Below are 13,965 nucleotides of genomic sequence, written 5' to 3'. Positions count from 1 at the left end.
TTTGACCTCTGGCTCAAAAAGGCTAGAACTCAGTCAGTTCTTTATTAAAAAAAAATTAAAGACCAGTGTTCTAAAAGACTAGTATCCAAAGCGCAACCAATTTACAACTCATTTAAAAAAGTCAAAATAGCTACATCCGCCGGATCTAAATGCAAGCTAAAATATTTTCTTTGAAAGTAAAAATAATTTTAGCATCGTATTGATTAAAATTAGACCAAATTATTAAAAAAATGTACCTCAGTTTTATTGTAACGATATCAGTTGTTTGGGATACAAAAAATAATATATACTAAGTAAATTTAAATATGGCGCGTTCTTGTACTCAGATGACAGTTGAATTTGCTGTCATACCGATTTCCAGTCTGTTAGTAGTCTTTGACTTACGTATCGATATGATATCGATACATAGGTAATCGATTCAATGATTTTAAATACAGTCATCCTCCAAAGATATTAAATTGAGGTAAAATATTATGTTCGATTGACTTTTAAAATATTATATATGTATAAAAAAAATACTAAAATTAAATTACATACTCACTGTAGTGAGTTTAAAAGTTGCCACATTTTTTAAAAATTTACCATTTATGTTTTTAAGCTTTTTTAATAATTTTTAGCATCTATTGTTGCTTAATATTTAATTTTATGCATTTTGGCACAGTTGTGATATTTTCGTGTTTAAATATAGCGTGCCGAATAATAATTATGGAATGTATGAGTTTGTTCTACCAATTAACATGATAATCGATTTAAACAACTCATTTTCGAATGAATATCGATATTTTTGTTTGACAGATGTTATCGAAGTGGATACCGGAGGTTTTATTTTATTTAGACATCTGACAACCCTATACAAAAATGATGAAATGAAAATGAAATGAAATGAAAAAGCAAATGGCTGACGACTAGAAATCGACGTTCTTGAATTTGCACAAAAAAGAATCCGATTCAATTACATGAATTATGCGCAATTTATGATCATGATTAGCAAAATAAAGCTGTTTAAGCATTAATTGACTAGAATAATATAATATTTGAGGCAAAAGCCTGACTAAAATACTGAATTAAACGAAACATTACTATCTAACCCGAATACCTATTTGCAAAAATAAAACCGTGCCTTCGACGGACCCACGTCCGTTTATCATTGGGTGAGTTCTTTTTATTTATATTATTAGCTAAGTATGGTTAATCGCTATAGTTGTTTACCGTATTCAATTATATTAAGCAAAATTCCCGATTTGAGTGGATACGTCCCTGTTCTATTTTTAGAAACAGTAGATTAAAATGTTAAGATACTTACTTGCATATATGTATAACTTTATATGGTATACATAGATGTTAAAATAAAATTAATTAACAGTGTTATTTTTTTATACTTAACAATTTTTGAACTTAATTTTTCCACTGTCACCCTGTCACCGTGAACTCTTTTGACCTTAGGTACTTACTCTACGTAGGTACCTAATTATAAAAGTAGATTCATAACGTTGCTCCACTAGTTTTTGAGGTGGACTTGAGTCAGTTTGTCGTATTCTGGACATCATCATCTATCATCCATCATCATCATCATCCATCATTAATATTGGTGCTCTGCTGACTATGCCACTTTTTTCATAGACTGATATCAAGGCACTTCATCGCTTGTGTAAGTAAGTATATTAGATTACCAAAATCTACAATTTCAAGTGCCCAAGTAATAATGGGTATGTGCTGTAGAACAAATGCAAAATTTTGAATATTTGTTAAATTTTCGTTTACAGTTAATGTAATGTAAGAGAGAAGCCGGGCGGGAGCCGCCCTCGTGAGCATGGAGCGGTACGAGCGCATGGACAAGAGGCACAGCAAGCATCACAAGGAAAAGCACAAGAAACGCTCTCACAAGAAGTACAGGAGCCACAGCGGTACCCATGAACAGTCATATGCTACTAGTAACTCTGTTAAACCCCTGGTGGAGTATTCTGATGTCAGTTCAGAGGATCTTTCCGCCCCGGAGGCTGGAGAGATCGAAAGCGAGGCCAGCTCTATAGGCAGGCACATTGCCGATGATCTGGATAGAACCAGAAAGTCTCACTCTATACGAACATTTCTTGACAACAAGATATCTGTAACCACCACATCCCGTCGGGCAGCGGAGGAATACACACTCACCCGTGATTCTTCTTCTGCAGCGAGAAAAAGGCGCGGCGTTGAATATGAGGACCCCATCCCCGAGTATCAGGACCTCCTCTATAAGAAGAAGAAAGAAAAACGCAAGAAGGAAAAAAAGAAGAGGAAAAAGAAGTCAAAACACCACTCGCGCTCTGCGAGCTTAGATAGCGTTTCACCCGATGATAATGTTCCAGCTGGGACGCCTATTCGTCCAGCAACACCACAACGATACACTCATGTGCCAATCAGTGAATGGGAGAAGGCTTCCTCTCCACTTAGAAATGGTTCCTGTTCTCCGGTTTCGCCTTCTACGCCTCCGTTAATGAGACACAACCTGTCACCTATGCACAGGTCAATCCATAGAGAGCCACCTCTACATAATGCTATGCCATTCTCACCACATAGAGAGAGATCACCAATTGTTAGGTAAGAGTCTTCTGTTTAGTTTTATTTCTGTTGTAATGTTGTGCTTAATTGTGTAACACTGACATGTTGCATCATTTGTCACAATAATTGTCTAAATCAATTATTGACTCACTGTTTGACCTCTATATACTTCTCATATGAGAATAGCCTTCATAATTACAATATAGAACTTCTGTGATGTCATGTAACAAAATCTTCCATTTTCAATAACCTATATGTAATCTACAGATAACTTGCATAGAAATGTTATTTTGTATTGCATATTTCTTAATAATAATAGAGGAGCCTGGGATGCTAAATTTGCAGTTACTGGAGCATCATGGGGACTGATTGCATTTGGTAGATTAAATTATGGGAAGAATAAATGGTTATTTACTTTTAAAATCTACAGACTTTAAAAGCAATTTTTATTACTTTGGCTTACTGAAATTGTCAGAAAATTTTAGCAATTAAGTAGGAGGTTATTTCCATAAGTAAAAAATTAATCGCGCTTGTATCTCAAGAACTAAAATATAAGGGAAGAGAACTTAATATATATTATAACCCTCCCATTCCATTGTGTTACGCTCAAATCGTCAGATTTTCGAAATGTGCAGTTTTTAGCTATCAACTCGCCTAGCTTATCTTAATCTGACTTGCTGGTTAAGTATTTCTGAGTGCTGGTTAGTTTTTTTTTGGTTGCCCTAAAAGTACCCACCAACATTAACGGCTCATACTTGGTGGAGGTACTCAACAACGTGCAAGGTATAGTCCCTTATGTTTATCTGCCGCGCTTGAGTAGCTGCAAAAATCCTCTCTTTGGCTCCCCTACTATAATGACTTGAATTTAAGTACATATTGATATGAGCTCCCCAGTTATGGAGCTTCCACAAATTGGGTTAATTAACGGAAATGGTTCTTTCAAACAATTTTGATATTAGGTTAATGATAACCAGGAATGATAACCCATTTTTTTTAAAGCAAATGAGATAGCTGATAGTGACTGTTAATAGCATTATGGGAATGGGATTTAGGAATTAATTTACTAAGTATTAATTTGTAGAGATTTCATTGAAATAAATTGTGTCATATTATCACAATAATTATGATTGTTTATGACACAATTTGTTATGTCAATATTAGTAAACAAAAAATTATAATCAACTATATAAAAATAAGTTGGGTTTTCCTTCCTGATGCTATAACTCCACACCGCACAAACCAATTTCCACGTTTTTGCATTCGTTGGAAAGGTCTCGGGCTCCGTGAAGTTTATAGCAAAGAAAATTAGGGGTAGGGTTTGGTAGGGGTAGGATAGGGGTAGTTGAAAGTTTACATCGACTTTCACGCGGACGAAGTCGCGGGCGTCCGCTAGTCCTTTATACAATTCCTAATCATCCATCTCTGTTGTGAGTAATTTGTAACAAGTTGTTTAATTTCAATAATTCTGTTTCTGTGCCCTCAGTATTGAAGTAATGAGGTAAGTTCTACTTTTTGCATTTGTATATTTTATCTACATTTTGTGGAGTTTGTACTTAGTGGCGTAGCTAATTAAGGGCCTAATGAAAAAATTAGGCCCTATTACTATCTAAACTGGTTAGGTTTTATCAAGTAAAAATATTAAATTATATACAAATACGTGTAAATGCTAAGCTACTTTATCATCCGATCTTTTTAGTTTTCGAAAAGTTCGATCGCGATTTCCTGGTAAAGATAAAGGGCTCCCTGAGCTTAAGGGCCCTGGGGCATTGCACCACCTAGCACCTGGGTAGCTACGCCATTAGGTATACTATGACTACTATAGTAGTCCATTTTAACCCTGGGTTGAGGAACTAACATCATGTTTTTATAAGTTACCAGAGCCTGATCTAAGCTCTTTCTCAGTACTTTCATTCATCATCAGTTTTGGAATTAATAGGGTAGTTGACTCGTATCAAATTTAATATAAACAATATTATTTTCGCATATTACATGGAATAGGGGTCCGAAATATATCAATATTAATTAATAAAAGTTAAGGATTTCTTATGAAACTTAATTTAAAAATGATGCATTTTTTAAATTTTCCATTTTGTGACGTCACAAATCACAATTGTTGAATAACATTTTTGTCATGTTGTTTGTAACATTTTTGTGTGTTTGTGTATTTGTTATAGTGACGTCCATCATGACTGAGAGGCGTTTTGGCTCGTATTTGTCAAAAACATATTTAAAAACTGAAATTTTGATGTAATCATATCTCAAAAAAATATGATTTTATTTTTTCAATCTAGTAGAATGATAATGAACTATCTAAAACCATATAAAAAACTAGTGTCCACTAGCCTATTACTCTATAGTAATAATAGAATAGCTGAATAACTTCAGAAATACATATATTAGTTTGAATGCTAAATATCAAATGTCATTCTCAACCAGTTCTTCTGAAACTGTTCAGTTAGGTTAACCGACAATGCCTGTTAGGTTATTTACTTTCGAGTAAGTGACGTCATTTGACATCTCATAGCAGGTGTAGAGAAACTTTTTTAAATTAAGTATTAATTTATTTTTTCTTCACGCCCATAGCTATGGACTTGTATTGCACCCACACTCATCAACAAAATTAGTGACCTTACACTACAATAACTATGAATTAAAAATCGTGATATAAAATTTTTCTGTGATAAAAGTGGCCTATATGTTACCTTCCAGTGAAAGACTCATTAAAATGAAACCTTAGACAAGGACAAAAATTTTAAAAACCTAGATTGTGTTTTGGTATAATGTAAATAACTGTAAGGACCTGAGATATCACAGACGACAGACACTTAAATTTTATCAGTTACTAGCGCGACTTCGTCCGCGTGAAACTCAATGTGCAAACATTTTTAATGTGTTTGTTTGTTTAAACCTATTCTAGGAAACCAGTTAGATTGTAAAAATTCTAATTGTTGAAAGTCAGACTCAGGAGGAATGCCATAGACTTACTTTAAAGCAGTGCAATAGATGAAACATCTTTGTGTATTTGATTGGATTGGATTTTATCAAGAAGTTGTATTGTACACTATGTATGAAAGTTCTGTTCATAGAGTAGGGGTTTTCTGGCACGGGCTACATATAAGGTCAGGGGGGATTAGGTGAGGTATAGCCCATTAAAATAGTTTATTAAAATTCGAAGAGTTTTCCAAGCGGACGAAGCAAGTTTATGACACTAGTGTGCTTGTTGTACTCCAGACGGCGACAAAAATCAACGACCCCGCACACGCCGCTCGCGCCCCCCTACCACGAGACGGTGACCATTGACTCTGACAACGATGACTACGACCACAGCCGGCGCGACTACTGGCACGAGCAGCATCGCATGTCCAATGAGGTCATGGTCATATCAGGTGAGTGGATTGACACAATTATCTTTTATTAATTTTTGCAACTGGGCGAGAGAAGAATCTGAAGTTAGTGGGACTTACAATGGGAGGGGGAGGTTGTCTTGACGTAGAGCTTGAGGAAAGAAGCATTTGTAGGAATGGGGGGATGTAGAGTTATGTGAGTCTTAAGATGTTTTTTTCCCGTAACTGGGGCAAGGGATATATTTTATAGGGAGGGGGAAACTGGAACTTGGAACTTGCAGTTTTTCTGTAGAGTCTAGAGTTAACTTGTAATTTGTGTCTAGAGTTATTTATGATTTCTTTAATAAAATATCAGTGGCGACATTAGGTTGTAATTATACTGGTAACTGTGCCTTTTAAACTGGAACATAACAATGCTGTGGCAAATAAGAAGCTCTACCATTACTAAATAAATGCATTTGAAATGATGAAGAAATTATTTTTTGTGCACCACTGTATGCATTACTATTCAGACTTTACATTGCATGGATTATAAACTTGTGCAATTTATGAATCGGTGTCGTGTCAGGACCCATTGAAATGCACTTAAATTATCATGAATTTCTTTACTTGTGCTGCGACAAGTCTGCATGCGTGGCCAGTGTGCTTCCAAGGTTGACTGTTCTTGGACAAGCAAAGATTGTTGACCATACAGCCTGAGTTTTACAACATTTTTGAAGACATGATTGGTTTGCTTGTTCACTTTCTTGTTTGTTAAGCTTGTTGTTAACAGAAAAAAATAATACAAATAAAATTATTACACCTTCTAATAGAAGAGGAACCCGATACGCTAAATTTGCGGTTACTACAACGTCATTGGAATCAATTAGATTTGGTAGATAGATGATAGAAAGAATAAAAGGTTATTATATACTTTTTTTCGCTTTTAGCGTAAAATGGGTGGGGGAAAAAACTACAGACTTTAAAGACAATTTTTATTATTTTGGCTTACTGAAATCATCAGAAAACATGAGCGATTATTAAAGAGTTGCCGATTGGCAGACGGACCTACAGAAAGTAAATAAGAATAAAATATACGATAAAATTTTAAATGTGTAACGATATTTAAATGTGTGTAATGTATTGTAACTATTGTAAGATATCATTAATAAGGTCTGAATAAAAGGCTTGTTTTTTTATAATACCGGGTTCCCGGGGCCAACATAGTATTGGCTGGTGGGCATTTATCTTTGGATGACACTATCCATCCTATATTTATGACGGCCTCCGTGGCGCAGTGGTATGCGCGGTGGATTTACAAAACAGAGGTCCTGGGTTCGATCCCCGGCTGGGCAGATTGAGATTTTGTTAATTTGTCCAGGTCTGGCTGGTGGGAGGCTTCGGCCGTGGCTAGTTACCACCCTACCGACAAAGACGTACCGCCAAGCGATTTAGCGTTCCGGTACCTTGCCGTGTAGAAACCGAAAGGGGTGTGGATTTTCATCCTCCTCCTAACAAATTAGCCCGCTTCCATCTTAGACTGCATCATCACTTACCATCAGGTGAGATTGTAGTCAAGGAGCCAACTTGTAAAGAATAAAAAAAAAAAAAATGTTCCCAGATTCTCCGGTGCACGAAGGGCGCGCGCGCGAGTACAGTCCGCGCCGGCATCGTCGCCGCAGCCCGCGCCGGCGCCGCAGTCGCGAGCGGGAGCGACATCGAGACCGCACCCATCAAAGGTACATCTCTTGCCTTCGTTTTGGTTAATCTATTATGGGAAGTCTTTGTCTTTGGATTAATTGACACGTACGAAAAAAAATCCCAGTAAGTAAGTAGGTGAGTCTCGTGAGAAAGACGAATATCACTCTTTCTTTCGTTGCGTTGGGACAAAAGTGAGAGCGATTTTTATCATTCTTTTTTTTGTTGCGTTGAGACGAAAGTGACAGTGATTTTTCAACTATGTCACTATTGATCGACGCTTGTTCAGGCAATACGTACTTTGTCTGTCGTCTTACCACAACATCTAAAGCAAAACGGACTTCCCGTAATAGATTGACTATAATTATTGTTTATTGACGGAACAAGCAAATGGCCCATCTGATTCTAGCTACGCTCAATAGATCTATGGTAAATCCTTTATAGTTAATCCTAATCGATATATTATATAATGTGACGTTTGTGTGTTTGTACATTTGTTACACACAGTCTCACCGTGTATACGAATGCGCCACGGAGGCCGTCAAAACAAACAGCCGTAACTAGCCACGGCTGAAGTCTACCATTAGACCAGACCTGAGCCAATTTAACCAATTGGGAATTGAACCCAGGATCGCTCTGTTGAGCCACAGCGCTACTGACTGCGTTAAAGAGGTCGTTGATGATCATAAATCACTTTTTGACGGCCTCTGTGGCGCAGTGGTGTGCATGGTGGTTACACGCGGTGGGTTCGATCCCCGGCTGGGCCGATAGAGGTTATCTTAATTGGTCCAGGTCTGGCTGGTGGGAGGCTTCGGCCGTGGCGAATTACCACCCTACCGGGCAAAGACGTGCAGAAACCGAAAGGGGTGTGGATTTTCAGCCTACTCCTAACAAGTTAGCCCGCTTCCATCTTAGATTGCTTCATCACTTACCAGCAGAGGGCCTAGTGGCAGTTTGATACTGTCACCGTCACGTAACGTAAACGCGAATTTCTAAGTAATTGACCGCCACCTAGTGGCACTGCACAACTGTTTCAATTCCATATAAATTTGCGTAAACTTCAACGTGATGTTTACGCAAATTTTTCGGTAAGAAAATATTAAAAACTCCCACAAGGCAAACGGGTGAGATTGTAGTCAAGGGCTACCTTGTAAAGAATTAAAAAAAAAAAAGAATCGGATGGGCCATCTGCTTGTTCCGTCAAATATGGTACAAAAAGCCTACGTTCCAGATCACCCAGTCGCAGTTCACTGAAGCGCCGGCGCACCACTCGCTCGCGGAGCAGGCGGCGGTCGTCCTCGCCGCCGCGCCACCGAGCGAGACACGGCGAGACGACCAAAGACAGGCATAGGTATATATATATATTCATATTTAATAGGTATATATATTCATATTTTGTTAGTGTCCGACCGATGGTTTCGGTTTCGGCCGAGTTTTCGGCCAAAAATCAAGTTTCAGCGATAAAGGCTGTTAGTGATGAAAGGGAACTGGGAAAGTGAAAGAGGCTGTGACGCTGGTGGTAGGCTAAATGGCAGGTACACTAGCGTTTTTGGAGGTAGGAGGGGTTTGACCCAAACGGGTGTCCATTAGGATTTTCCCCCCTACGAAAAAAAAGTAGTTTCGGCGACAGTTTCGGTTTCGGCCAAAATAGGGCAAAACTGTTGCCGAAACCGAAACTGATTTCGGAAGTAGTCGTGCACGCTCGCCTAACTTGGTATGTTGCGGCAACGCTTTGGCGGCGCTGACGGCCCTGTTCGGAAATTGTAGCGCGCCGTTCGGATAGCTCTCTATGTAGCAACAAAACTTAGTGCGTTATAAACAAACAAACATGTAAACATTCTTTAGATTATGTTTTGATGGAATTTATTTTTTTTATTCTTCTAAGTACAAATACAAAACTAAGTATTGATTAATGAGATTTCTAAATCCTTACTTACATAATATTTAATGAAACTGTAACAAATAGTGATTATTGATAACTTTTGATATGAGAACTTGATTTGAAAATATTTTTTTACATTATGTTAAATTAAATGATTATATAACAAACTTACTGAGTTTTCATATCATGTCCCAATTATTAATGCAGAATAATGGGTAAAATGCACCAGACTTTAGTATTTTAAGGAATTTTATACTTGACCACGTGAGATCGGTTTCGGCCGAAACTGAATCCCCCACCGAATATTCGGTTTCGGTCTCTCTTTCTCTCAAACTAATAAAGAATTAGCGGTCGCCCGCGACTTCTTCCGCGTTGAATTCTGATTTTCACAAATCCCGCGGGAACCATGGATTATTCCGGGATGAAAATTAGCCTATGCGTTAATCCATGGTAAAAACTATTTCCATTCCAAATTTCAGCCAAGTCGCTTCGCACACACACACAAACTTTCGCCTTTATAATATTAGTGTGATGTTTTAGGACTAAGCACGAGTCGCCAAGTCCCCCATCTGTACTGCAGCGGAAGATTGACTTCAAAGAGAAGATCAGTGATACCAGCCTCTTTGCTGAACTTGTCAAGGATAAACATAAACGTGCTAAGGTTAGTATGTCTATACTTATTATAAAAAATACATGTAAATAGTCATCCGCCGTGTCTGTCTATCTGCTTGCGATAAACTCAAAACTACTAATACGGGTTTCACTGATAGATAGTTATTTACAAGGAAGGTTTAGGTTATATAATTTATGAGAGTCCGTTGAAATATGACGATACTTGTTGAAAGTGATAAAAAAAAAAAAACCTCTGACGGCCTCCGTGGCGCAGTGGTATGCGCGGTGGATTTACAAAACGGAGGTCCTGGGTTCGATCCCCGGCTGGGCAGATTGAGATTTTCTTAATTTGTCCAGGTCTGGCTGGTGGGAGGCTTCGGCTGTGGCTAGTTACCACCCTACCGACAAAGACGTACCGCCAAGCGATTTAGCGTTCCGGTACGATGCCGTGTAAATACCGAAAGGGGTGTGGATTTGTATCCTCCTCCTAACAAGTTAGCCCGCTTCCATCTTAGACTGCATCATCACTTACCATCAGGTGAGATTGTAGTCAAGGGCTAACTTGTAAAGAATAAAAAAAAAAATTTTAATTGAACACAACTGAAAAGATTCAAATATTGAACATTGAATATTCAATTCAATTCAAATTTAAAAAAATCATATTCAAAATTCAATCCTAAACTCAATATTAGCTACACATTTGAGTGCTGTTAACTCTGGTTGTGTGCAACAGAAACTGCAAGAGATCCTGGAGCAGAAGGAGGAGTCGCAGGGCGCTGCGTCCAGCTCCGCCTCCTTGTCCAACAACCCGGAGACACTCACCATTGACGAGTTGTCCAACAACACTGTCGACAGTCTCACGCAAGTATGTTATATGTTATTATACGCTTATAATTAAAAAATATATGGTGTTTTTCATATCGCATGTTTAGGGTGACAGTCGCCTATATGACGTTCATATTACGTCGAATATTGAATTGCGGCAAACTTTCAACAGTGAAACGAACTGTCACCCACACCATCCTACATGAAACGAATTGTAGGTTTATAGTTGGTCCATGGCATGCACTAAAGTTAAATATCACATTGACACAGTGAAGGTAAAACATTGTGATGAAACCTGCATACCTGAGAATTTTCTCAATTCGCTATTTGTATAAAGTCTGCCAATCCGCATTGGGCATGCGTGGTGAACTGTTGACTTAACGCCTCTCATACTTAGAGGAGACTCGTGCTCAACAGTGAACCGAATATGGGTTACAAAAGAGAGTGACATATCCGGTTCAGCGCTATAGTATATATGGATAGGTAGGGAGAACAACACGAGCAGAGAAGGGGAGTGTTGATCGATCGTCAAGGAATTCCTTAACCCTACATCCAGTAGTCACAAGTCCTGGACTTTGCTTGGTGTTTTTCTCTCTACCACGCGATGGACCCGACCCCTGCACGGTGAATCCATGGAAAGCTAAGATATTCGTCTCATACTACTATAACGTTAAATCCACAGACATCCAAAGAAAACGGCGATACGTTAGACTCGAAGACTGATGTAATAGACATTCCGATGCCGGTCCCGCCGCCGTCCGACGGGGAGTCCAACGCCGAGTCGGAGTCCCTCCCGCAGTCGACGGAGCTGGTGCCCCCGCCCCCGCCCCCGGAGTTCCCGAGTGACGTCACCACACCCACGGCCAACGGAGAGGTCACTGACAGCAACAGCTCAGAGGTAAGTCCCCTTAAAATACATATAGTAAGTATATCACACTATTACGTCACATCATTCTAATATTATAAAGGTGAAAGTTTGTGTGTGTGTGTAAGTATGTAATTACGTTTGTTCCCCCTTTACGCTGCGGCTACTGAATAGGTTTACTCTGGATTAACACATAGGCTACTTTTCATCCCGGAAAAATTAATGGTTCCCGCGGGCTTTGTGAAAATCTGAATTACACGCGGACGAAGTCGCGGGCGTCCGCTAGTATATTATACACCGTGCTAGTTTCGTCGTCTATAAGCCGCCCCGATTGTTATTAGTCTAATACAAGAAACCCCTTAACAATATTTAAAACGACCTTTCTACTTTGTTTTTTTTTTTATTATAAACACGTTAGCCCGCTTCCATCTTAGATTGCATCTGGTGAGATTGTGGTCAAGGGCTAACTTGTAAAGAATTGAAAAAAAAGCGCGCGTTTACAGCCCAGCTTTATCGGCGTATTTGCGCATGGTCTAAATCTTAATCGACGAATCTTAATCATAATCGGGTAAAACGCCCGACATAGACTCGCTTAAAAAACGTCGTGTGCAAAGGCTCTTTGATGGTATAAAATGAAAAGGTCTGTTAAGATTTTTAACTTACTTTGAAAGTACTTAAGAATACTTGTTCTGTATATGCAACGTGAACGCAGTTTCAGATGATTCGACGCCGAGAAGTTTCTCGTTTCATGACTTTTCATATACAGAATTCTAAAGTTGATTTCGTTCGACTCGAATAAGTGTGCGATAACCTTTAAATATAAAGAAGTATCCTTCCGACAGAGTTTGTCCAGAAAAGTATCTCTATACAATTTTTTTTGATAATATATTTTTTTCTTATCACCAGCCCCCAACGAAGCCGGCGACGCCACCGCCGGAGCCCGCGCAGCCCCCATCGTTGCCCCCACTGCCCAAAGTGGGGGGCAGCGTGGTGGAGGCTGTCTACGTCACAAACCAACAACCGGCACCGGCTAAGCCGCGGAGTCTCACCAAGCTACCCATGCCGCCTAATACTCAAGTAATTAATATACGGATATTAATTTATTGTGAAATACAATATTATATAATATAAATGTAGTGTGTACGTGAAAACAACGCTATTTCGTGCATATTGCCAATGTTTTTACACATGTCAACTATGGACGAAATACAAAAGATCTTGTATGACCACCATTAGGGTGTAATAAAATGACGCATACCGCATTTAAGATGACGTGCAATTTTGTTACGAATTATTCTATTTTATTTTATTTTAATTTTTATTTTTATAATTTTATAATTCTTATAGCTTGTCATTTTGATACTTTATTATAAATGAATTTACTTTACGACTTTATACTTAATACTTTTATACAACTGTGGATTTTTATCCTTAATAAATAATAATTATTATTATACCTAAAATTGTATGTATGAAGGTTGAAGACCTAAATTGTATGTTCGCAGGTTGAAGACCTAAAATTGTATGTACGCAGGTTGAAGACCTAAAATTGTATGTACGCAGGTTGAAGACCTAAAATTGTAGGAACGCAGGTTGAAGACCTAAAATAGTAGGAACGCAGGTTGAAGACCTAAATTTGTATGTACGCAGGTTGTAGACCTAAATTTGTATGTACGCAGGTTGAAGACCTAAAATCCCTGGCCGGTGAGAGTCCTCTCAGCACTCCGTCGTCCAGTCCCGTCAAGAAGCCAGACAAGCCTAAGAGGACTGGCATCATGAACTTGCCAATGCCAACTGGTGAGTGAAGCATACCTTAGTATATCTTTGCATTTATATCCATATAAAACTTAGCTTAGCTTATTACTGGTGAAAGAATTTTTCAAATCTAGTTCTTGATTACACCCCCGATTACAACGCCGATTGTACATCTAGACGCCCAAAAAACGTCCTTTACGATCCTGACAATCACATAACGAACGACAATGCTTTCCACAAACACAAGCTACACAGCGTCTTTGCCGGCGAAGACGAGGTCCCCGATATCTGACGTCACCCAGACGTGAGCTTTTAATTTTTAACTCACGATCTCGGGGGAAATTACCCGGTGACGTCACTGAGGTCTCATTAGGGCTATTACACAATCAGAAATAAAATCTCTATTCAAGAATCAACAACCATGGAAGCATTAGGAATTTTTTTTAAAGAATATTTGCCATATCTTT

At 38.6% G+C, this 13,965-nt stretch overlaps 1 protein-coding gene across 4 annotated transcripts in view; it reads left to right on the top strand.

The window, feature by feature from the left end:
* The first annotated feature begins 840 nt into the window (after positions 1-840).
* Positions 841-13,965, top strand: part of LOC112057890 (cyclin-dependent kinase 12) — a 32,078-nt gene continuing 18,953 nt past the window's right edge. For 2 of the 4 annotated variants that reach the window (XR_008251462.1, XM_052885612.1), the window contains exons 1-10: positions 841-1,151; positions 1,764-2,577; positions 5,770-5,924; positions 7,483-7,600; positions 8,791-8,910; positions 9,982-10,102; positions 10,787-10,918; positions 11,561-11,776; positions 12,650-12,820; positions 13,423-13,540. Coding sequence is in view for 3 of the 4 variants with exons in the window: in XM_052885612.1 (XP_052741572.1) it covers positions 1,811-2,577; positions 5,770-5,924; positions 7,483-7,600; positions 8,791-8,910; positions 9,982-10,102; positions 10,787-10,918; positions 11,561-11,776; positions 12,650-12,820; positions 13,423-13,540 (1,918 nt within the window). In the remaining variant the exon portion in view is untranslated. The remainder of the gene's footprint in view (positions 1,152-1,763; positions 2,578-5,769; positions 5,925-7,482; positions 7,601-8,790; positions 8,911-9,981; positions 10,103-10,786; positions 10,919-11,560; positions 11,777-12,649; positions 12,821-13,422; positions 13,541-13,965) is intronic. The other 2 variants (XM_052885615.1, XM_052885614.1) reach the window with 2 other exon arrangements.

The sequence above is a fragment of the Bicyclus anynana genome, chromosome 14 (assembly GCF_947172395.1).
Source record: "Bicyclus anynana chromosome 14, ilBicAnyn1.1, whole genome shotgun sequence".
Classification (NCBI taxonomy): Eukaryota; Metazoa; Arthropoda; class Insecta; order Lepidoptera; family Nymphalidae; genus Bicyclus; species Bicyclus anynana.
This window is presented reverse-complemented; position numbering and strand designations above follow the sequence as displayed.